Below are 26,600 nucleotides of genomic sequence, written 5' to 3' on the forward strand. Positions count from 1 at the left end.
TACCAAAGGCTATATTATAGGTATATTCATAATATACCATGCAGTTCAAATTATACAAAAACTTTTCTTAAATACAACAATTTTTATCAAGTTGCAATTAAATTTTCAGGAAATAAGAAGATTAAGACTACTTATTTGTATTTTTACTTTGACTTTACTTTAGTATGTAATATATACACTTTAGTATGTAAAAATAATACTAAAATACTTGAATCTGAGTTATAATAATCTCAAAACGATGATTTAAGAATTCCCCTTTTTTTTAGATATTTTTAATATTGAAAACTAGTATTTTATACTTGTAGCTCTTAACGTTCTTCTAGTTCTAGTTGCTAAATTATTTGACGAATTTATCAATTGTAATTACAGTTAATTTGATACGAGTACAACATTTTCTTTTGTGACATATTTGGTGTATTTTCTTGCTCAAAATGCAATAGATTCCATTTAGTTTTATTTTAAAATTAGTTTTCAAAGTGTAATAATAGTGTTATCAGTTGGTCTGACATCTAGAGTATTAGTGCCTGTCGATCAATTAGCCTTAAAATCCCAATCAAATCCAAATCAAACAGTTTCCATTTACTGCGCTCCAAGACAGAGTGCAAACATCTGGCGATGTTGGTCAGGAAATGAAGCAATGACGATGACGATGACTTATCAACACAGCCAGCAGAGTCAGAGTCAGAGTCGCAGTTATTTTTTGTGTTGTCGTTCTTAGTGCGAATCCTCCCACTCTTCTACTCCGCTCTCTCTCTCTCTCTTTCTGCATTCATTGCTCACACTTCACTCCAGTTGAGTGGAGCTGAGTTCTGCTTTTGCTTTCTGCGTTCTGCGTTTTGCGTCCATTCATTGGGCGCTGGGGTCACTGGCAGTTATCGGTGCAATTTTGTAATCAGTCGCCGGCTCAAGGTTAACTGCTAGCTGCGCCTCCCCCCTCTTCCCCTTCCCCATCCTCCTCCTCTTCGTACCCTTCCCCACACTCTTGTTCTCGCACTCTTTCACCATCTCCTGTTACGCTCTTTTTGCATTTTATTTGCACATATTGACAGACGCCATGTTTGTTTTGCATTTGTGTTTGCATTTGTATTTGTATTTGTGTTTGTATTTGCGTTTGTGTGCGCGAACTGCGCTTTCAACTGTATTTCACTTTTTTATTTGATTCCATTTCATTTCATTTCATTTTATTTTTTTATATTTTATGTCGCCTTCTTTTTTGTTGTTGTTGTCGTTATATTTTTTGGGTCATTTGCCCGTCTGGAAAGCGGTTTTATTTTGTATTTTGTATTTCGTATTTTGTTTTTTATTGTCACTTTGTTAATTTAGATTTATTGCCATTTAAATGCACTTCCATTGTATTTACTGTACGACAGTTGGCATTTTTTCGGGGCTTCACGATTAGCGCTGATTGTGCCGCAAGTCAACCTAATGAGGTCCGTAGACTTCAATACATTAAGCAATAATGCACATAAGAAGCCCGAAACAAGAGATAACAAAGCGTAAAATATATGCTAAATAAATAAAACAGAACAGTTTAAAATTCTCAAAATGATTCATTTAAGAAATATTTTTTAATATTTTTTCTAAGATTTAAGGAAGAAGACAGAATATCATATCGAATGAAAATACCGAAATATTTTTAATTGTCTGTTATGATTATAAAAACTTTTATCAAATGTAAAGTCAACCTTAGATTGTGTTAGACATCAAGAAGTCCAAATATTATCTGACTTAGTAAATCAAAAAAATTAGTCAGTTTGAATTAATTCATTGTATGAATTTTAACGTGTTTTGTAATCCATTACTGAAGTATTATACGATAAATACTCATAGGATAGAAAAGTACCATAAATTTGTGCTAATATTATTCTGCAATTACAGGCAGAAGGAAGATAGTATATCAAATGTATGTAGTATGTAAACGAAATAAATTATTTAATTTCCTGAAAGCAGAGTTCTACGAAATTCTATCTCACGGGTACGTTTTGAACATAATTCTTATTCAGTATATATCGTCATTTCGGTATAAGTATATTTATTCGGTTCTAGTTTACTTTCAGTAAGCCTGTGTAGTATATATATACTAAATATATTAGTGGTATATTTTCAGTGTCTGTGTATAGCAAAATGTCAATAACTGTCGGGCTTCTCACAGTTGTTCACATTAGACTTGTTTTCTTTTCTCAATCTTCTAATATATTCCATTCTTTTCTTACTATATTTATTGACACTCCATATCCTTTTAGGTAATTTCTCATCCTTAGCTAATTATAAGCTGTTATTTATACCACAACAAGCTTTGTGTTCTGCAATCAAGTTTAGCCTTTCATTTTAAGCAGTTTCTACAGCAAAACAATTACTGGGTCAGGGCTAACTGTTTGAACAACGTCATTCGATTACCCGCATCCTCGAACGATTGTCAAGTGTTTTAATTGTTGTCACTGTTGACAATTCGATTCTCACTCCCCCGCCTAGAGAAAAGACAAATGTTTTTACATGAAAACTATGTGACGTAGTCTGTTGCATTGTTCTCTCAGTATCGTCGTCATCCACTACGCAAATATCAATTGCATGCGAAAAATTCATATTATTTATAGATAGAACAAAGTCTGGTCAACATTCGAATCGCTGTTTCTTCAACCACTTCAGCACAACCCACATTTTTTACACAATTTTATTACGCATTTTGCACATTTCGTCGAACGCTTTGCATACGATTTGCATAGATAATTTGTTTACCGCTTCCATCAGAAGCATCTCAAAATTGTTGGTTCCATTCCAATAACCCACTAACGTGTATACATAGATAGATATATGGCAAAGTACACAAGAGAGCAGAGAACAGAGAACGGAGAACAGAGAACAGAGAAATCTAATCGTTAATTGGCACACTAACCCCAAACAAATGGGCAACAGGCTGGCGTTTGCCATTGGCCCCATTTGTCTGACTGATAAAAATAGTTTATCAAGGTTATTCGCAAAAAATCGCAATAGCAACAAAAACACAAACACAAACAGAAACAGAAAAAAGCGAAAGCGATTTCGAAAGCATGTGGGTGCCTCAATAAAGTACTACAACGACACAACAACGAAAATAATACAAAAACAAAAAAAACGCACCGAACCTAACCGAAAGTAATTGAAAACGACCTTGAGATAATGGCCTCATTTATGCAGATATTTCGTTGGTTGTGCGAATGTATTTGCTGAAATTCTTGAGCTATCCGTTTGCTTAGCTGCAAAAAAATGAACCAGGAACCAGGCCAACAAATAATGAGCACAACAAATGGAATTAGCTATTAAAATGTTTACAATGTGCCAAATTGAACAATAACAATACCATAGGGCAACAGCACAAAAGCTCTCGAGCTCTCTTTCTCTCACACTCACACTCACACTTACTTTCACGTTCTCTCACTCTTTCCCTCAAAAGAAATACAAAAGAAAAAGTAAATATGATTATAATAATCATCAAGGCAAATCCAAGTTGTGCTAGAAATTTGATTGTCCAGACGAGGAAGCAAAAAATTATGGTAGAGAAAATGAAATTTTGAATGTAGAAGCGATATACCAAATAAAGCTTATGGTATATTTTGGTATTTTTCGCAAAATATTCATTTAGTATAATTTTACTTGTTTAATTTCATATTTAAAAATCATCACTTAACTTTAGGCTTATTTTAAATTCAAAGTTTATTTTCGCTAGTTTTTCAAATTTATTGAAATTGACTTTTGACGACTGTAGATAACTTTTAAAGTTTATCACAGACCGAAGTTCATAAAATATTTATTTAATCATTAGGTGGGTTGGGCAGGGGCAAGACTTCACTTCACACTTGTGTAAATGTCAGAGACTTGGAAAAATAAGTATAGAGAGGGAGAGGGAGAGAGAGAGAGATGGCGATAATCAAATTCTGCTGGCAACCAGTTTTCAATTTTCAATAAAAAATTTGCAATACGAATTGAGCAAATAAATCAGCATTGACAAACGGCATCATAAAAATTCAATCATCCATATAAGAAAATGCGTATTTCACAGACACACAGACAGTCAGATACCGCTACAGCTACAGCTACAGATACAGATACAGAAAGCAAGAGACTCGAATTCAGTTGCAGCAAGTTCAATAACATCGCACTGCTAAATTTCATGGAATATCTAAATAGCTGTCTGCTTCGTGTGCGTCACATGACAAAAGTGAAATAAATAAAATGCGCTGCACAATGAACTCTCAACATTTTGGCATAGAAATGGAAAAAAGTCATAATACGAAAAGATCACAAAAATACAAATATAATTAAATTATGCCATCGACCATAAAAAGAAACCAAAAGTTGCTTAGAACAAATACAACACCAACAAATAAAAACAATGCAAATGTATAAAATAGGGAAACAATTGCATTGCCAAAACTTTACAGAGACTAGCAAATACTCTACACTTTTTAAAAGTTTTTTTTTTCTTTTGTAGTAAAGTGAATGTATGTACTTATAAATTAATATATATCTAATTTGTTCTGAACAATTGAGATACAAATTTAAATTAAATTTTGAAAGTTCGTTAGTTTTATTTATTTATAATTTCAATAAATTTTTTTGATTCTCTAGCTTAATTTTTAAATGCAAATAACCGATATTTTCTTATCTGCAGTATATATTTCTCAAAGCATATATTAACAAAATATATAATTCTTTAATACATATATTAAATTTAATATAGACTTTTGCAATAATAAGAAGAATTTTAAATTAACATTTCGAATTTTGTTTTATTATCTCATTAAAATCTCTTCTAACAAAGTTGAAATTTAATTTATTCTATTTGTATGCAATATTTTGAATTAGTGAGTTTAATTTTAAATGCATAATCAGACATTTTCCAACTTGCAGTTAAGTTTTTATAAATATACCAACAATATTATATAGATAATAAGTATATTATAGTCTCATATATTTTTTGAGTGAAATGTGTTTCATCCCTCTTTCAATACCTTTTCAACTCTAGCTAAACATAGGGTATAAAAAATATACACGAAGCAAAATTTGTATTAATGGGTCAATGTGCTAGTTTGAGGCTGACTGAGTATTTAGCCACAAAAAAAGCAGCAGCAAAAAGAAGAAAAAAAAACCTGGTTGACCGTCGAGCGTTGACACCTTATTTCAGCAAAGATTCTGATTCTGATTCAGATTCGGATTCTAAACAATACATACACCGCAACCGCAACAGCAACCGCAACGCAGTTCATTCACAGCGTGAACAGTCAGACGATGTTGGGCATTGTGGAATAGCGATTAGGCAGATAAGGGCTTCAAAGATATGCCTGCTTCTCTCTCTCTCTTTCATTCTCTGTCTCTGTCTCTGTCTCTGTCTTTCTCGATTGTTGAGAAACGCTTTCGGTGTTGGGTGTCGGTGTCGCAATGACAGAACAAAAGTGAAAAAAGGAACAACAACAACAAAAACCAAGAAAAATTGAGACTGAACGAAATGTTTGTTTACCCAAAAATTAGGGTCAGGGCTAGAGGCAATATGACGACAGCAGACAGACGACGTCTTTGCTCTCGCTTATCCCCCTCAGTCTGGGCTTTTGCTATTGTCTGTGTGAGTACATAGCAGTTGAGTGTGTGTGTGTGTGTGTGTGTGTGTCTCCTATCTGTGTCATGCGAAAGCGAAAATATACTGTATACAATTTGAGATATTCAACTGTCGTGGGCCACCTCAACTAGCCAGACAGCAAGTGAATGCAGCCGAAAAAAAAAGAAAAAAAAAACGAAAAAAATTGTTGTTCATGACTCTCATTCTAATTTCATTTAAATGTTGCTTCAAGCTCAGTCAGTCGTTGGTTACGTCTCACTCACTTCTGTCTCTATCTCTTTCTAACTCGCTCTCTCTCTGCCAGACATAGACATCCACATACATCTGTATGTACTCGCCAAAACACCCGAAACTCTCAAAATATTGCAGCCCGCCGGCCATTTTGGTTTTACTGTTTTATTTCGTTTCGTTTCGTTTTGTAGTCTTTTTTCTTTTCGGCAATTTCATTTTGGTTTTTTGCCATTGTTCTGCTGACTTGTTGTTGTTGCTGTTGTTGCTACTTTGCTGCTGCTGTTGACGTGCTGTCTGCTGCCGCGCCGCCTTCACTTGACGCCCACATTGCAAGCTGTCGCGCCCCCCTTTCGCACACACCCCGCCAACGCCTTTCACACAGACCAAAGTCGCCTTCGTCGTCGTCGCTTTATTGTTGTTGTTCTTGTTGTTGTTGTTTTTTGTTGTTCGCCGAAGCGCAAAAACGTGTCGTTGTCATTTTTTGAGCTTTTTTTTTGTTATGTTTATTATAATTTTGCATTTTTGTTCTGTTCTCTTTGGTCTTCATTTTCTGTTTGCGCACATTTTTTGCCATTCTCTCGCTTTGTCTGTCTACCTTCAATTATTTATTAGCTACTTGAATGTTTATAATTTTTAATTACATTTTCTGTGGAAAAGTTTTAAAAATAATTCTGTTCTGATTCAGGCAAGAATTTTGTAATATTTAAAGAAAGCGTTGCAAGTTCTTTTTCCAATATTATCTATTTTCTGTCAATGTTCTCAGCGGTCCTGTGGCGCAATGGATAACGCGTCTGACTACGGATCAGAAGATTCCAGGTTCGACTCCTGGCAGGATCGAAAGTTTTTTTTTAATTTTTTACATATTCTCTTAATATATTTCGATTCAAACAAACAGAATTTGAACTGCTTCTAGATATTATATTTAAATGTTTGCCAGATATTCTTACCAGAGCAACTTTTGTCAGTTGTTTCGGCCAAAAGAGGCGAAATTACTCTAAAAAGTATACCAAACGGCATTGGTAAAAGTATCCCTCGGGATAAACATCCGACTAATAGATTTCTCCGTAAATATAAATAAATGTTTTTTATATAACTTTCAAATATTTGATAAATTTTATCAATTTCAAAAAAAAAAAGCAAATTAAATTAGAAAAACCAAAAAGTCGATTTCGCCCAACGTGGGGCTCGAACCCACGACCCTGAGATTAAGAGTCTCATGCTCTACCGACTGAGCTAGCCGGGCACTTGATTGCCTTCTGGCCAATATACAGCTTCTAGGCACGCCAAGAACTATTTACAACACGGGTGCTATAAAAATAGTTCTGTAATAGTGGCGTTAGATAAACAAAACACGGCAAAAGCATAAATAATAACGCCTACGCCTAAGAATTGTATATAAGCGAGTTAAGGGCGGCAGTGGGCCTCAAATGAGGCCACGTCGCGTATACGCAATTTAGTTTTATATTTTGTTGTTATTTGATTGGAATTTTCTTTGGCTTTTCTATTGGAATTTGGGTCAAACTCATTGGCGGCTAAACAATTGATTCGATGTCTACTGATTACCTGAGGCGTGCGCTTGATTAGCGTAACGACCCCATTGTGAACTTATCTACAAGTGCAAGTAATCACGACTTGCTTCTCTCTCTATCTATCTCTATCTCTATCTCACTGTGTGTATCTCTCTTCGACACCCACTTCGAGTGCTCGTCGTTTATTATAGTTGTAGTTGCATTTTAATTGCATGTGCTATGTGCTTTAATCAGTTTCAGTCTGGTTTATAATTTACTTTTGCATTTCATTCATTTATTCGCTCACTCAATCGCACTTATTGTGTTTACCTCTCACACACATTTACTACTATATACTCACACACTCAGAGTGCGCTCTATCAACACTATTCATAGATTTCTATTTCATTTCACCCTGACCCACCGCAATAGTTTTCATGTGTACCCCTTTTGCTGCCAGCTCCGCCAACTGCGACAGCGGCAGCAACGTCGACGTCAACGTCGACGTCGCCGGCGACTGCAGCAGAAAGAACAACAATGCCAACTATTTATGGCGAATTTTATTCCGACGCTTTCTTTCTTGTATTTGGTTTTGTTGTTGCTCTTGATTTAGTTTATTATTTTTATGGCTTGGCTTCTATTTTATGCTCTTTTAATAGGGTATTTATGAAACAAAAATTGAGTGGTAAATTGATAAAGACAAAACTGAAGCATGTGTTTAGAAATGCCTTTGATTTTTATGGACACTATCAAATATTCGTTAATGGAACATTTTATCATTAAATATAATTAAAATATATTTAATGTTTTACTAATTATGTACTTTTCTTATCTAAAATTTGTTTTTTCATTAAAGTAGTTTTATTGTATATCTCTCTTTTTTTATAATTGCTCTTTTCATTAAGTTAGTTTATTATTTATCTCTCTTTTTAAGTTGTTTCTCTTCTTAATAATTTAATTTAATTTTTCTAATTTAAAATGTATATTTTAAAGTGTATCCAGACGTCGCTGTGTCTGTATACTAATTATAGTTTTATTTTGTTCTTTTTTCATGTGTATTTTATTTCTGTCTGCGACGGTTCATTGAGTTTCAGTTGCGATAAAGCGACGTCGCTCGCGCCACGCACTTTTTTACGCACACTAGAAACACAACGAAACAACAACAACAAAAGCCACAAACGTTGTGGTGACAAAAAGTTTGGCAAGTGCGAAATTTCATGCAGACAGCGTGTGATTGTGTGTGTGAGTGTGTGTGTGTGAATGTGTGCGTGTACACGGTGCGTATGACGCATGTTTATGACGCATACGCCGCGTTGTCTGCGACGCACATTCCTAATAGAGTCAATTAATGTGACTAACGCAATGCGCTTTAGGTTAGCTAAAATGGGGGAATACTTTAGACAGGCGATTTGTTAGAAAACAAGGCATACGCAAAAAATAAATGACACTACGTTTGACACATTCAATTTAATGAAAATGAGAAAATAAATGCATCAAAATATATTAGAAATAAGAGAATTTTGCAAATTTAAAATTTGACAATTTCGTTTCTTAGCAAATCGTGGCATATATGATTTATATACTACCTTAATCATTTATATAAAAGTGTTATATCATATTCTTAAATTATTCTTATTTACACTTATATATTCTATTTAAATTTCGACAAAATTATACGATTTATATTCATTAAATTTAACATAAAATATTGTTATAACAGTAGTATATCGTACTATATCGTACTATATCGAAATATTTTATATATTTTAGTATGTTTCGGTATATTTTAAGTTTAATATAAAAAATACTGTTATACAGTATTATATTTTTAAAGTATATTTTGAATGCAGTATATTTTGACTGCATTGATACATGAATGTATATTTTACTATTTTCGGTATATATATTTGGTATATTTTTAAAATATGGTTGGCGTTTCAGTTTGGAATATATCTAACACATTTTAATGAAATTTCTTCAAATTTAATTGTAGTATTTTGAGCCACCCACTTGCTTTCTTTAGCTGTCAATCGTTTCATTAATATACGCACATCTTCAAGGTTATTTATACTTAGTCCATACACACATATGTGTGTCTTTTGTTTGCCTATAAACAATTTGATTTGGTTGGCTTTCTTGAGCTCCTTTTGCCCCTGATTATTCATTTCGAATTTCGTTTGTTATTTTCATATATGCCATATATAAGAAGTATACATTTTTTGCTCAGCCTTTGTTCTCGCACTTATTTGTGTGTGCTGTGATTTGAAATGCTTTGTTCGTGTTTCACGTCTCCGTATCTGTATCTGGTTGTGTGTGTATCAGTATCTACAATATACACATATGTATATACATATATATATATTTTAGGTACACATGCAGTTTGCGTTTTATTCATTTTGTGTTATTTTTCGGTTGCTTTTGTGATGAGTTTTTTTTTGTTTAATTTGTTGTACTTTCTTTTCGCTTTTGCTTTTTTGTGCAAAATTCAGGTACATATTACTGCGTCGTTAGGTTCATTGTTTAGCCTAAATTTTATTTGCAATGCACTCGAAAATTTTATTTAACCGCAAATCGTTTCACTTAAAATTTGAGGTATATTTTTATTCTTGGTATATTTTGAGTGTAGGAGTATATACATATACCAAAATATAGCTTACAGTATATCTTTGCATTTTACGATATTATTTTATTTAAGCGAAAATTGTTTCACTTAAGAGTTTAGGTATATTTTTTACTCTTAGTATTTTTGTTGGAGTATATACATATACCAAAATATTACAAGCTGTATATCTTTGTATTTTTCGGCATATTTTAACGATAAAGATTGCACACTCGTTTAATATAAGAAAAAGTTATGAAGCCAGACTCGTTAAAAATGCTAGAACAGTTTTCGGAAAACATCTAATAATAATCTTTGTTACCTTTTCCGCATTTTGATATATATTATATTTCGTTCGCTATTGTTTGTCATGCTCACACGCTCTAAACACTTTACGAGTGCATTGCCTCGCATTAATTAGACATTAATCATCAACATAGCCGTCTAAACGTATTGCGATGGTCATAAAACATCAATCAAATATTGAACAGAAGCAAAACAAACAAATATGTACCTGCTGCTTCCCTTGGCAACACCATTCGCCTCTCTCTCTCTCTCTTTCTTAGATTACTTTTAATTAATGGCCTTTGTTTTGCGAATTTACTGTTTGTTTTGAGCTGCTAAAACTTTTACTATATCTACACATTTCTTATGTGTATATACTTTCGTATTTGAGTGTGTGTGTGTATTCATGAATATATTCGCATATATATTCGTTGCACTCGACTGCGGCACTCTGCTGTTTGAGATAAGCGACGAGCTGTTGTTGAATTCATAGCATTTCAAATTGAAAGCGAGAGTGTGTTTACCAACTTGTATAGCACACACACACACAGACAGACACCTCATCTATATAGTATATCTGTATAATGTGAGTGTGTGGGCACCTTTTCGATCTGCAATATCTCGTATAGATTCGTATTTACTGCACGCAGTTCGGTTCTAGTTGAAATATTTTTGCACTTATTAGTCACATTGCATTACGAAGCATTCTAATTGCCTCCTGATTTATCCAGTAAATCATATTAGTTGACTCATGACTTATCAGACATTGCCCTCAACCGTAGCGAGATGTGCTAAGTGCGAAGTTTTAGATACAGTTTTGATATTTGTATGTTAACCTAAGAAGAATTGCAGGCAGAAATATAGCATCTAAGCCGAATCTTGAAATTTTGTTTATTAAGTTATTTGAAATAATAATATTAAATTTAGTGTGAATTTCTTGCAGAACAACTTTATTCGTTTGCATGAATGTCCAAAATCGATTTATATATGAGATAAGATAATACAAGAAACTTACAAGTACATAAAAAAATGCATGAATTTAATAATTTAAAAAAATACATATTTGATGTTTGATCACTTTCTTTTCTAATTAATTTTGAAAGTGTAGCAAAATAAGTCTAGAACAAAAATCATTCAAAATGTATCGATATTTGTTGAAAGAATATTAAAAGAAAAGGCAGTCCTTTACTAAGTTTTTCCATATATTTGAACTAAAAAGCTGATGTAACAAATTTTAAATTAGTGAATCACTTAAGACATCTTCTACTTATTGATGGATGGACAGATGGATATGGGATAATGTGATTTCCTTTCAACTAAGAAAGTGTTTTTATGACTAGCACCCATAGGGTAAAGGAGTATTATAAATGAATCTCAACAGAAATTGACATAAAGCTCATAATTATGTAATAGGTAAATAAATAACGGTACATAACAAACAACCGCAGATGTTGACGAGCCTATGGTAGTTGCTTTGGTTGACAATATTTCAGTCTATATGCTATATTTTTAGTATATTAATATACCAAATATAGCTTACGGTAAATTTTAGTATATTTTGGTCGATGTTGTCGAGTCTTAGTTGCTGTAGTTGACAATATTTTAGACTATACGGTATATTTGTAGTATATTAATATACCAAATATAGCTTACGATAAATTTTAGTATATTTTGGTTAATATTGTCTAGTCTTAGCTGCTTTGGTTGACAATATTTTAGACTATATGCAATATTTTTAGTATATTAATATACCAAATGCAGTTTATGGTACATTTTAGTATATTTTGGTTGGTGTTGTCGAGTCTTAGTCGCTGTGTCTGACAATCTTTTAGACCATATGGTATATTTTTAGTATATTAATCTACCAAATATAGCTTACGGTAAACTTTAGTATATTTTTTAATTGATGTTGTCGAGTCCTAGTTGCTTTGGTAGGCATTATTATGGTATAATTTTATAATATTAATATACCAAATATAACTTATGGTATATTTTAGTATATATATATATATATCGTATGTTTTAGCGATAATATGTCACACTCCATTATTGTAATTTTCTTATGTGTTTACCTTTCCATTCCTTTTATTTGATCTAAAGTTGTAAATTCCTTTAAAAGTCACACTAAATAGTCAAATATCTATTATTATTATTATCTCTATAAGTACCCCAAAAGAAACAAATTTAATAACATTTCCAGCAAATGGCAAGCAACTAAAAGTAGGCAATATAACGTGTGACCACAAACTATCGAAAACAACAACTATTCACTACTGGCACACTCTTCCCTCACACCCACTGCTTTTTCGGTCTTTTTCGGTTTTTGCTCCTTTCAATGACCCAGTCAATAGGTATGTCATGATCTGTAAGATGAGCTCATTGATAGTCGAAGCATTGTGAGTTATTAATGGTGTAGCTACAGCTACATTCATTGATAAATATCCGCAGCTAGGCGGCAATTAGTTGAGCTGCTAAAAGTAAATCAAAGAGCACAAAAACCAACGAGAAAAACAAAAATGCTCGTTTTATTTTTAGTGTTTTCGCATTTCAAATTGTTTTTGGTTTTTTCTGTGTGTTTTTTTCGGATTGCTGGGCGGCCATTTTTGATGACGCGCAGCGAGACTAAATGACAAACAGTCAGACAATTGTGCGACACACAGAGATACAAACTGCAGATACAGATACACAGATACAGATACACAAATACACACGTGTGCTCGTGTGTGTGTGTAGCGATTGCTGATGAAATGAAATGCCCCGACAATGGTTGTATCGGAGCCCCCCGAAATTTATATTATATTCGGACGTATACATACATACATATATGTGTTAATGGGTCTCTGACCTGATTTAATAATAATAAATATCATGTCATGACTGTATTCGAATTCGTATTCGTATTCGTGTGCATGATTTCTGGTGTGAGGCAGAATGAGAAATACATATATATGGGGCATATATGAATAAAAGAAATGTTTATATACATATTTGACACTTGAATTTGCAATCAACGCGAGCTGCAGTCAATCTTATTCATTTCATATTATTTTTCTGTATTTTATGCACTTTTTTTTAGCATTTCCACAACCGCATTTATTTATTAGAATAATCTAGAAAGTTAAAATGCTCAACGATTTTAAGAAAAAGCACAATAAAGTCAACAACACTGTGCCAAATGTCTTATCACATAATAAACAAAAAATAAAAGAAGACAACCGAAAATTATAAAAAAGAAAAATATGAATAGCATTGAACACTTGGCAAGTCACAAATTTTGCACGACTCATTTATGCTCCATAGATTAAAAATAAAAAATAACAAAAATTTCTTTCTTGTTACTTTTAATATTAAAAAGAAACTAACTAAATTACCTAAAAGCTGAAAATACTTTAAGTTGGAATTAATTCTATAAAAGCTTACGATTTTTTTGTAAAATATTGTTTTTAACATTTTTTAAATTAAAATACTATTATACAAAATGAGCTTATTTTTTTAAATGAACTGTAGTTTGAAAGAATATTAATAATTTTGGTAAAAAATTAGCTTGAATAAGGAAAGTATCGACACTATTTTTTTTGGTAAAAAGAAAGCCACATTTTTATTCATACCATAGTATTTAAAATATACCATATAATTTCATAGAAGTTTTTGTTTTCGGTGGACATTTCTTACAGTATTTATTTTTAGCTTTTCGTTAATATACATAATTTAAATTGAAATTCTACTTCAATTTACTTTTATTATTTATTTTTATTTCTTATTACTATTCATTTATTTTATTTTTCTTCATATTCTTTGACTTTTCTTTGTCCAATTAAGCAAAAGTCACGCCCATTTGCTGCCACCCAAGCCTCCCCCTGCCTGCAGTTCAATATACCCAACGAGAATTTCGTGAGGAAAAGAAAAAAAAAGAAAAAGAATCGAAACGAAAACAAAATATTATCAACAAGCGTATGTTTTTATTTTAGTGTCCAATTGAGTGAATGTCTGTGTGTGTGTGTGTGTATGTGAGGGTGTGTGCGTGCGAATTTCTGTGAGTGTGTGTGTGTGTGTGTTGGTGCAACTGATGTGTGCGTCTGTGTGCGTGACCTTGAAAACGGTTGCTTTGTTGTTGGCACATTTTGGAAATTATCGCGCGTGTTTCGCTTGTGTGTATGCGAGCGAGTGAGAGAGAGAGAGAGGGAGAGAAATTGTGCGTCCCTTTCTCTCTTTTTGGATCGTTCTGCCTCGCTCGGCCCATCTCTGTGGTTATTGATGAAATGAAAGTTGACAAAATGCAAGCAGCTCGAAATTGAAATGCGCTCCGTAATTATCACAGTTCGCAGTCGACAGCGACGCGTCAGCGATGAAACGCTGCTGCCATGAAATTAATTATCTTTTTACAGAGATGCACGATAAACTTGTGCGCCATATAAAAAGCCAAAGTTCGCTGTATTAATTCAAGGCCAAGTGCAAAAAGATATACGTACACACATACATGCACACGTACACACATACAGACAAAAACAGCAACGAGTGCACAGAACAAAAATACAACGCAAACAGAGAAAGCGCAACTGAAATAAGTACAACAACAACAACAACAATAACGACTACAGCAAAAGCAACAACAAAAAATAAATAAATAAATGTGCAAACATATGTGCGATATGTATGAACAAAAAAAACACACACACACACAGACACGCAGTACATCTAATAACAGCAAATGTGCAATCAGACAGAGAAAAAGAGTGAGCGAGCAGACAGAGAGAGAAAGAGAGAGAATGTGAGTAAAGCGAGCTTAAGTCTCTCGACTACTAGATACCCTATACTTAGCAGATTTCTAAGCTTTGACTAGATTTTATAGTGCAAAATTGGAAATACAAACTTTTTTAATATATTCTTAACTTTTTGTCGATTCCTAAAATAAAATGATTATTTTATTATTGGTTTGATTTTATATTAAAACCTTTAAAACAAAAACTTATTTTTTTTTTCTCATCTCTTTTCACAAGAAAATTACTCACAAGTTTTCTTTTTCCTTGATTTATTCCTAATACATAATTAATATAAAAACGATGATATATTATTATGATGAAATATTAATTTGTGTCTTAATAAAAATCTTAATAAAATTAGACAATGGAATTGAAATTTTTAAGACATTATTAACAGTTTCATGGAAAGATATATACATACGTAAGTTATAAATATCAATTCGATTAGCCGATTTTATTGATGTGTGAAATGCAACATAGATTTTTATCAAATGTAATAATACTTACCAATATTGAACTAATTATTTAATAGAAATAAATCAACATTAAAATGATGATAAAAAATGTGAGAACACATAATTTTCTTAATAATATATATGTAGATCTTAGTTACTTGAGGACTTCTTTTATCCCAAGTATAGACATAAGTAACGAAGCTTTCTAGTAAAAATTTGAACCCATTTCCAAATGCCTCTTTTCTCCATATTAAAATAAAATGCAACACAAATAATTATATGAATATATTAAGTGCATATTTGTGATTCATGTAATGCCCTTGAACATTGTGAAGAGTTATTGACCTCCAACTATCCTATTCAATGAGTTTAATATGAGTAATATTTAAGATTTAATCATAATAAATATGAGACTATAGAATTTTTGCTAAACAGTTACAAATTAAAACAAGTAAGAGAGCTGCAGTCGAGTGTGTGAGATGTAGCGGGTATCCGACAGATTCTACAAATATATATGTATACCAAAAATATTCCCCAAAATATTAAAAAGGTGAATTTGGTATATCGATATACATATACAAAAAATATACTAGATTGTCAGGCAAAGCAAATAACACCCGATTTCAGTCGAAAAGTATTTCTTCAATAGCTATAGTTAATATTATATGGACCAAAAATCGCCACTACCCTCGAAAGTACTCATGTTATTTTTATTATCTGGTGTCGAAAGGAAATTGTAGCTCGTAAAGACTCTGAGAGTCAGTGTTTCATACGGACAGACAGACAAACGAACAAACGAACATGCCTGTATCGTCTCCGATGTTAACACTGATCAAGAATATATATACTTAATGGGGTCAGAGATGCTCATTACATATATTTTCTGCCACCACAAAGTAATAATATCCTTTTACCCTATGGGTAGCGGGTATTAAAATTAAAATTTTAAATGAAATCAGTGGGAAATTGAAATATCCAATTTTTAAATACAAGAGAATTATATACATAATAATAAAAACTTAAATAGATTATATTTCAACGAAAAACATAAAAAATTCAAAAATAAAATATACATATTATAAATCATCGTATTATAAAAATTGTATGTATAATATGTTTGATTATTATGAGATTCAATTATAAGCAATGAAATCAACAGTTAACATTATAGCTGCTATCTTTAATATCATTTTCCATGTTCACTTAACTCAAAGTGTTCTTTAAGTTGATTAAATCATCGGTGATTGCAATCTGTTCAGTTTAATACAGAAAATAAAGCTAGCAACTATATTGGGTTTATATATCTATTCAATCAACTAATAGCGGCAAATCCTTATCATTTCTATTTGCAACAAGGCTGACAAAAACGTCTCTTTTCATTAATGCCAATCAAAGTGCCTGTGAAAAGTGCCAATCAACCGGACACAATTTTGAGCCTTGAGCAACGAAGCTTAGGACAAATTGTTACCCAAAATGCAAATGCAAATTGAACTGTCACATAATTCTCAATAGAAACAACAGGGAATGAAAACAGAAGCGGCAACGTGCTAAGTCCATTTGTGGCACGTTGCTCACGTATTTGGTTCGGCTAATGCCACGTTCTACCCGCAACTATCTATGTGGCAAGCTTTGGGGCTGCCCCCCCCCAAGAGGCAGAGAGAGTAGGCGTTGCTCCGTTCGCATATTTTTGGGAACCGAAAGCGAACTAAACAAACGGCGACAACATCATTAGGAAACTTCATAATCGTGTTCAAATTGCTGTTGTTGATATTCAAAAATTCACATGAATTTCAAGGACAAACTCGAAACTCAAACTCTGCAAACACAACAAGAACAACAACAACAACATTTGGGAAGGTTTCTCTTCGATTTTTTTCTTCGTTGTTTTTCATTTGCAGGGAATTAATTGTGCGGGTTCTCTGCACAAGCGTTGCACTTATTGTGCGCTATTATATACAAAGCATATATACGTATATATGTATTATATATCTGCTGCGCCCTATATGCACGATTCTAAAATGAAAGGCAAACAGGAAAGCGAAACCCGCCACAAACGTCAGTTTCGCTCTCTTATTCTTCTTCTTCTTCTCGTTGATGTTGTTGTGTGCTAATGGCATTTGGCCTATTTATGCTTCCACGTATTCGCCACACATACACACACACAACACTCGCACACATCGATAGATTGACATATTAGGTAACGTTTTGTGCCTTCATTTTCGCTCCGGGGTTTCAAATTTTTACTTCTTTTTTTTGTGTTGTTGCTTTAATTTAACCCTTCAACTGGCGCGGGGTAACTTTTCAATTTTTTTTCAAGCTTTTCGAGTTGACTGTCGACGTTCTTCTTCTTGTTTTTGTTGTAGTTGATTTTATGCAGTTGCAAGTTAATTGGGTTACAAGCGCAGTGGGTTAACAGGGTGACTCATTTTGTGCAAAGCTATGCGTGTAAATGGGTTTGAGGTGCGACAGGACTTTTCTTCATTTTAAGTATTTCGTCTATAAATCGAATTTAATATATTTATTGTTTATAGTTTTAGCTCTTATGTTTGTAATGCTATTAAAAAGTATTCTTTTAAGCTTACGAAAGTCTTGATAATTATGACCAACTCTTTTACTTCCATCTCAATTCTTTTATTATCAATAGAACTTCTTGAGTGATAAATTCGTTTATCCGTTTTAATATCATTGAATAACACATTTCAATTTGACATTTTTTAGACTAATGTTCTAAATTTTAATGGTCAATGGTTCTTGATTTAAGAACTTGGTTTGTTTTTCAGTATACTTTTCTAAATTTAATGAACTTCTTCAGTTCTGTATGTTTTGTAATTCTTTTGTAAGATTATGTGTTTTCGTTTCTTTAGTTCTATAATTCCAAAAAATAAAATATTTATCAATTTTGTATTTATTCCATCTAAATTCTTTGATTCCCTTGGAAATTAGTCTTCTACAAAATTTCGTTTCTCAAATTTAATATCATTACAGAACACATTTTATCTATAATTTTAATTTTAATAGTTTCGGAATGTCATCTACTATACATCAGCACTTTCCTTATCAACTCTATAGACACCCTGTATTGCAATACCCTCGAACTTGTTTTGCACGCGTTTTGAGCTTATTTCTCCCCACTTAATCGCACATATGCATTCTATGTAAAGCTGAGCGCATACATATGTATATGCGGCGATTTGTATGTATGTTTTCAAGATCAAGGTCAAGCCATATACCGAAACTCTTTATGTACAAGAGCGCAACGACAAAAAAAAGCAGCAACAGAAGAGAAGAAGAGAATCGCAAACATGTGCCGATGGCATAAACAATGGAACTCTGGACTCTCTGCTTCGAGGTTTGAGGTTTCTTTTTTTTTATTTTTAGTTTTTTTTTTTTGGTTGAACAACAACCCCTTGCAGACCATTTGACACACTAAGGCAGCCACAATGATGACGATGACGATGATGATGATGATCGTGGTCTGATGATGATGAAGTTTTTGAGCCTGGACAATGGGCAGACAAGTGTACCTGCTAAGAGGAAAAAAAAAAGAAGAGGCAGCTGCTGTCGAAGACGCTGTCGGTAGACCTTGAAAAAGCAAAGCCAGACAATAACAACACGAAGAAGAAGAGAGCGTCGAAGTAGAAGAAGAAGAAGAAGAGCAACCGCAGCAGCGACAAATTTCAAGACGGGAGATTGCTTTTTTTTTTGTTGTTTTTTGTTTTTGGTCAGACAACAAATTCTAAGGCAAAGATCAGGAAATGCAAGCCAAAAAACCAGTTCTACCTACATTCAATCCTTCTTCTGCTTATATGTAGTTTATAGTATGTGCTTTTTTATTATTTTTGATTTTTTTTATAGCCTCAACCCAGACACACAGACCAAGAGCGAGAGGCAGCTAGCTAAGCAAAACGGTTATCATGTTTCAGGCACATGATTGAAATTGAAATTCATCGCTGCAAAACCTTGAACATTTTAAGTTACTTTTTTTTCGGCAGAAGCATTTGCGTGTCCTGCACAGATTAAGCTCAGACTGCGCCTTCTATATTGAGTCTGGTTCTCGATTCTCGGTTCTGGGTTCTCGGTTCTGGGTTCTTGTTGCTCAAGCCCAGGGCTTGGCCCGTCTAGACATTTGGTACGCACCTAATTGCAGAGCATTGCTCAATCGATGCCATCGATTCCCAAAAAGATGGAAAGGGGGGAAGAGCATTTCGATTGGGTTTCTCTGGAAAGCGCCTGCAGCGGCAACCTTATGCTAATTTGAGCTACTCTCTGAAATCTGAGGCAACGACAAAGGATTCGGTTTACGCTTATGCAATTAACAGTTACCGTTTTTGGTGCTTACCCTCATTACGTAGTTTCAACTTGATGAAACTTGCAAAAGCGTTGACTTACCTGCAAAGAAAAGAATTGATATACGATTTAATATAATATGCCATTTAAGAGCAAGTAATTTGGTTAGAAATTTATGGTATTTTTCGACATTCATGGTATTTTTTTCTATTACTTTCTATCTTTGTTCGTATCTTTGAGACTCGCATTAAATATCTTCGAGGTTATATTTTTCCAATTTATGGAATTTTTCTAACTTTATAGTATTTTTCGAATTTTATGGTATTTTTTATTATCTCTCTATTTTTTTCCGTATCCTTAGATAGCTCTCTATGTTTTAAAAATTTTTATACTAGAATAACAATAAAATCAATAGCATTCATTTTTTAAAATTGTTCAGACTGATGCAGAAAAACATCCATTACAAAAAAATAAAGGGTCAAGAAAGTTGAAGTTTGAGAATTTTGGAACTTTTATAAAATATAAAATAAATATATAAAATGTGTGGATAAATTATGATCTAAATATATAATATCCTAGTTGATGTAAACATGCATAATGCATTTTAATTCATATTCTTCATTGAATTCGAATTTCAATTATTATTTTACTAAAATATGATTGTTTTATATTTGCTTATATTGTAAAATATTTTACAGAAAAAGAAACTATAAATATAGCATAAAGTAACTTGAGTCCCATTTAAATTTTAATAAACAAAATATAATTCAGATCGTTCCCTGCTTTGTCTTCAAAGAAAGTATCTCAATAGAATAATCTCTAAATCTTAATATTTTGCATCTAACAAAAACATTACAATTGAGATAATTCCCTGATCTGTCTTCAAAGCAACTATCTCATTAGAATAATCCTTAATTCTTTATGTTTTGCATCTTAAATCTAAAAAGTTTTTGTGTAAACTTATTGCAAAATACTATATATAAAAAATTATTATTTAAAGTATGGTTATTTAAGTTCCATTTGAGTTCTTAATAAATAATGCATTCTAAGTGTCATAAAAGAAAAGAATACCATCTAAAATATGTTTTAATCTTTAAAGTTTCGAATGGCAAATATCAAGTGCTTTTGTCTGGTTTTCTGTGTCAATTTATGATTATATTTATGCATCTGCATGTTTTCTCTCAATTTGCTGTCTACAAAGTTTCGCCTTTTCATTAGCCAGCATTCTGCTTATCTTTCACTTTGTTCTTCGCATTCATTCCGCAATTTTTGGTCGATACACACAGCTTGCTTTCTAAGCTTGTGCAGACTTTTGTAACTTTGGCAATGCAAAGAAGTAAGAAGGGCTTCTCTCTTGAGCTGTTGTGAACTGTGACGACCTTGTGGCTGTCATTAGCATAAGATTAATGAGACATGCCATAAAGTGCACTCGATACTGAACTGGACCGACCATACATATAAATAACCAATTACCGATGCCTTGTCAGGCCATAGCTCAATGGGAAAATGTGAAAATACGAAATTGTGAAAATACGAAAATCTGCAAAACGCAATCGAATGAAAATGTCAAGAAAATGTACGCAAAATATGCGTAAAATCAAGCAGAAGCGACAAAACAACAACATCAAATCTAGCAGCTGTCGTTTCTAGGGAGCATTTTCATGGGTTTGCAGACATTGCGCATACGCCACATTGGGCACGCAAGCAACACACAAGTGCGTTGCCCAATTGCCAGTGAAATTGCGAAAATAACAACAACAACACAAACAACTTGATAACATGTATTTTGGGTTGTGTGTTTTGCCCACAACGTCATCGTCCCTAAGACAGCCTCCTTCTAACTTTCCTTTTTCTCTGCTTTTATTGCTGCTCTTTCTTTCACTCTCTCTCTCTCTCTCTCTCTCTCTCTCGTCCTTGCCATTTTACGTCTGCCTCAACAGCCTTGGCATGATTTCATTACATTACGCGCTTTCCTCACTCAGCTGCCACAATTCCACCTCTCTCTCTCTCTGCTTCCCCCTCTCTCTTCTCTCCGTCAACTTCACTTCCATTGCCCTTTTTTGGGCTTTTGTGGGTCGTTTGCTTGGCTTCGTTACATGCGCCGCGCACCGCCAGACACATCCACAAAGTGAAAGCGAGACGATTTTGGGTTCAAAAGCACACGCACAATATGCAGCCGAGACAGGAGCTGAGGTAGCTCCTCTGCATACCCGTTATCCGTTGTGCGTAGAACGGCATTATCATTTGCTGGCAATCGGAGAAATATGCGAAAGACTTAAGAAATCATTTCTGTGGCAACTAATTGTCAAATAACAATACGAATAAATTGTACAATTTTAAAATAAATTACACAATCTTTAAAATTATTTTAAATTGATTTTTACAGAAATTTTAAAGAAAAAAATCAAAAATCAACAAAATTAAAAAACAACAATTTTAAATAACGTTTGTTAAATACAAAAAATATCTGTCATATTATTCTACTGAAATTTTCATAATTAAAACGATTCATCTGTTCCCAAATTAATTTATAATCAAATAAATAATATTATATTGCTTGCTGGTAAAAATGGTTTTACAATACAATGCCAATTTTTGAAAAATTCTTTATATTTGATATGATAATGATTTGGCTGAATTTAAAGTAAAAATTTTGTACATTTCGTTATACATCTTTTGTTTTAAATATGTAATATACATTTATTAGAAATCTGCATTCTATTGGGAGGAATTCAACCTCAAGTCTTTTGCATCACTCGCTGGTTAATATTATTATACCTTAAGTACAAATGTTTTCTACTGAAGTAGTTAACTAATCTTATATGAATATTAAGTATACTAAGTATTTAATTCAAAAGTTCGAATACTAAACTTTAATTCAAAAGTTGTCTAATGAATATCTTCAGCTATTCATATATAAATATTTCGTATACCATGTATATTGATAGATAAATATATATTATATGTACATATTGTATATTTAATATATACATTAATGTTACTAAGTATCATTTCGAATAACTTTACAACAAAAGTTATTCATTAGAAAAATTCAGCTATTCATATACAAATTAATATTTAGTACACCAATTTATATTTAATATACTAAGAATTAAGTATACTAAGTATATTTGTTTATTTTGAATACTAAACTTTAATTCAAAAGTTGTCTAGTGAATATCTTCAGCTATTATAACATATATAAATATTTCGTATACCATGTATATTGATAGATATGTTAATATACTATGTATATTTAATATACTAAGTATCAATTTGAATAATAACTTTACTACAAAAGTTATTCTTTAGAAATATTAAACTATTCAAATACATATTAATATTTAGTATACCAATTTAAATTTAATATACTAAGAATTAAGTATACTAAGTATATCAGTATATTTCGAATACTAAACTTTAATTCAAAAGTTGTCTAGTGAATATCTTCAGCTATTCATATATACATATTTCGTATACCATGTATGTATATTGATAGATAAATATATATTATGCTATGTATATTTAATATACTAAGTATCATAAAGTATATTTCGAATAAAAACTTTACAACAAAAGTTATTCATTAGAAATACTAAACTATTCATATACATATTAATATTTAGTATACCAATTTATATTTAATATACTAAGAATATTTAATATATAAGGTATATTAGTATATTTTGTGTATTCCCCAAGCAATGGGTACCTGGTATCTTACAGTCTGCAGCTTTATTGCTTGTTTGGGGGGTTGCACGTAGGAGACAGCAGCCAGGGAAACAATCGATTATTTGCGGGCCGCTGACGACGACGACGACGACGTCGACGTCAACGCTTTTGGCCATTTTATTTTAGTTGGCCACATAAAAGAAAGCCAGACCCTCGAGCGAGCTATAAACCACTTTCACGGCCAGGGCCAAGAGAACTAGGGTCTGGCTCTGGAAGTGGAAGGCAAGAACTGTAAAGGGAAATTGGGTACTGGAATTGGAATAGAAGCTGCGCAAGGGCGTTGGCGTTGCAAGGAATTGTGCGTGTTGCGAAAGGAGGTTGCGAGGGGCGGTGGGCAGAGGGCGGAGGGCGGAGGTGAGGGGCTGTCTGGCTACCTCAAAGTTGATTGTCTGCGTTCAGCCTTCAACTTGTCGCCGATGCCAAAAACCGACGCCAACGACGACGCCGTCTGGTGACCTTCAACTTTCAACTTTATTGGCATTGTCAGTCAGACGCGCCCCATAACCACCCCCCACACCCACCCCCTCGCTACAAGCACACATCTGTCGTGTCTGTCTGTGTTGTCTGTGCGCGTTTTAGTAATTTCGAGGCTTACATTTGAGCATAGGAGAGCTGGAGGAGGCGACGCGGCTTGGAGGCATTCAATTTGCTGTCTGGCATGCGCGACCTTGAAAATGGCCACGTTTTCACGTGAAAGGTGAAAGGCACGTTCTAAGTATATATACCTAAATATATATATATATATATATATATATATATGTGTGTGGGTGGATTTGCTTGAGTTCTTTGTGCCTAATTCACTTTTAGGTCTACACTGAGGCTTTTCCTCATCCTGGATTTTATTCGCCACAGCCACATATTCCGGCGACAGGTTAACAAACTGCCTTTTAATAACAAGCATTTTCTGGGTTCACAGCGCGATTCGGCTGAGCATTTAATCTGCCTAACAGAATAAACAGACACTGACAGCTCTCACTTAAAGACTTGGCTCGCATAAACAAAATTAATGAGAAAACTCTTAGCCATATCGTATTTATTGTGTTTAAAAATTAATTAAAGAAAAATGAGTGAGCAAAATTGGGAATAAATATTAATAATACTATAAAATATTCAACAAAAAGATAAACGTTTCTTATTTCAAATAAAAAAGTTGTTGAACAATGCCAACAACAGGATTGTGTAGCTCAACCCAATTTTTGGAATTGACTTTGTTGTGACGTCCTCAAATTATCATTAAATACACACTTGTTTGTTTGTATTTAAGCCGTTATAATACCTTTTCTGAATTAAATTCTTTAACTAAATCCTCTTATATGGATTTGATTTCAAATTCAAGGCAAATCTTTCAATATAAGAAAATATTAAATAAAAAAAACAAACATCACATTAACTCCTTCGGCTTAAATGATTTTATACATTTTATCTGCATTTTCCGTTTTCTTTAATTATTATACACAAAACTAAAAGTCAAGTTTATGTATAATTTAGTTCACGCTTACACAAGACAGATTTTATATAAATATTTAAATAGGGTCAATTTAAAAGTTACAGTATTTTCAGAAATATGTATTTATATAAACATATACTTAAAACGAACAAACGTACTTTTTAAGAATAACAAGTTCTATCCGCAATATATTTTCTTTTATTTTAAATGAGAGAGATTTTTCCATTTTTCTATATTGACAAATTTTCCCATCTTCTTTAATACACTTTACGACGAAACGTCATTAAAAAAAAATTGCAATCAGCGCCATCTATGAACAACCACTAACAACTAAAGGCAGCAAAATATAAACAGTCGAACACTAGATGGCGCTGTCTGCAGTTTGCACAAAAGCTTTCTTGCACGCATTGTTTGACGTGCTCGTATCTGCCTATCGGTTTTATTCGTTTCGCTTGTGTTCATCGCATAGCACACTCACCTGTTTTGCCATTGGGACTGTATGGATCGTAGCTGCCGGCGGACATGGGCGATGCATAACCATTGGACATGTTGTAGCTGTGGTTCTGTGACCCTGGCGATGGCGACAACGGCGGCGCCGAGCTGGGCACGCTGCCTGGACTTGGCGTCGACATCCAATCCTCGGGACTACAATACAAAATACAAAAGCTTTAGAAATGAAAAGCAAAAGCTTTTGCAAAAACTTACGCATCTAAACGCGCCCGTTTATTGGGCACAAATACCAAATGCCCATTGGAAGAGGCTGCAGCCGCAGCAGCAGCAGCCGCTGCCGCAGATGTCGATGCAATGCCGCTGCTGCTGTTGGCTGCAGATGCAACAGAGCTGTTGCTGTTATTCGAGGTGGATGTGGAGTTGGTGGTCAAGGCGATGACGTCAGGCATGGGTTCGGTTTTTATTATAGCGGGTGCTGGTACTGTTGCTGGTGCTGTTGCTGATGCTGATGTCGGTGACGGTGTCGCCGTGGCAGTTGTCAATAGCTTTAATTTATCCTCAACAGTTGTAGTTGTTGTTGCTGTCGCTGTTGTTGCAGTTGCGCCGCCATTTGCATTGGCCCCTTGAAAGGTCAAGGCGACGGCGGCGGCATTGTTATTGCTGATATTGCCAGCTCCAGTTGCGGCAGCAGCGGCCGCAGCTAATTGTTGTTGCAACAAAATGTGACTGGGAATTGCTGATTGTTTATGTTGTTTGACTTGTTGTCCACTTTGTTGCTGTTGCTGGTGCTGTTGTTGCTGCTGCTGCTGTTGTGAAGCATTCAAACGGTACATTTTGAATGCATGAAACTATTAAAAGCTGTATATTGTTGTAGTTGTTGCAGTGGCGTTTGACAACATTGCCACGCCTTCATGTTGTCTACAAGCATTTTATTTTACATAATTTGTCAAGTGCCGTAGAGCTGCAATTAATACAAAAAAGGTTATTATTATTTTAATTGCAAAATATATATTTAATAAAAAAGTTGAGTCGCCCCCGGGTGGACTCGAACCACCAACCTTTCGGTTAACAGCCGAACGCGCTAACCGATTGCGCCACGGAGGCTGCGTTAGCAGCGCAAAATTTTTACACACTTGAAACACTATAAAGCCGAACAACAGTTTTTGATGGACCAACTAATAACAAATGTCAATAAGAGCTTTTTGCAATTGGACTGCTTTATTCAAAATGAGTATGCACTGCTTGACAAAAGCAAC

At 33.5% G+C, this 26,600-nt stretch overlaps 1 protein-coding gene and 3 non-coding genes across 5 annotated transcripts in view; 1 reads left to right on the forward strand and 3 right to left on the reverse strand.

The window, feature by feature from the left end:
• Positions 1-26,600, reverse strand: part of LOC132789949 (ecdysone receptor) — a 118,487-nt gene that overhangs the window by 71,007 nt on the left and 20,880 nt on the right. For both annotated transcript variants that reach the window (XM_060798303.1, XM_060798304.1), the window contains 2 exons: positions 25,600-26,305; positions 25,373-25,539 (listed from right to left, as the gene is read on the reverse strand). In XM_060798303.1, coding sequence (XP_060654286.1) covers positions 25,373-25,539; positions 25,600-26,177 — 745 coding nt within the window. In that variant the 5' untranslated portion in view covers positions 26,178-26,305. The remainder of the gene's footprint in view (positions 1-25,372; positions 25,540-25,599; positions 26,306-26,600) is intronic.
• Positions 6,586-6,658, forward strand: Trnar-acg (transfer RNA arginine (anticodon ACG)). Its single transcript has one exon. It is a non-coding gene; the product is annotated as a tRNA-Arg (tRNA).
• Positions 6,992-7,064, reverse strand: Trnak-cuu (transfer RNA lysine (anticodon CUU)). Its single transcript has one exon. It is a non-coding gene; the product is annotated as a tRNA-Lys (tRNA).
• On the reverse strand, positions 26,375-26,448 carry Trnan-guu (transfer RNA asparagine (anticodon GUU)). Its single transcript has one exon. It is a non-coding gene; the product is annotated as a tRNA-Asn (tRNA).

Source organism: Drosophila nasuta, chromosome 3 (genome assembly GCF_023558535.2).
Source record: "Drosophila nasuta strain 15112-1781.00 chromosome 3, ASM2355853v1, whole genome shotgun sequence".
Classification (NCBI taxonomy): Eukaryota; Metazoa; Arthropoda; class Insecta; order Diptera; family Drosophilidae; genus Drosophila; species Drosophila nasuta.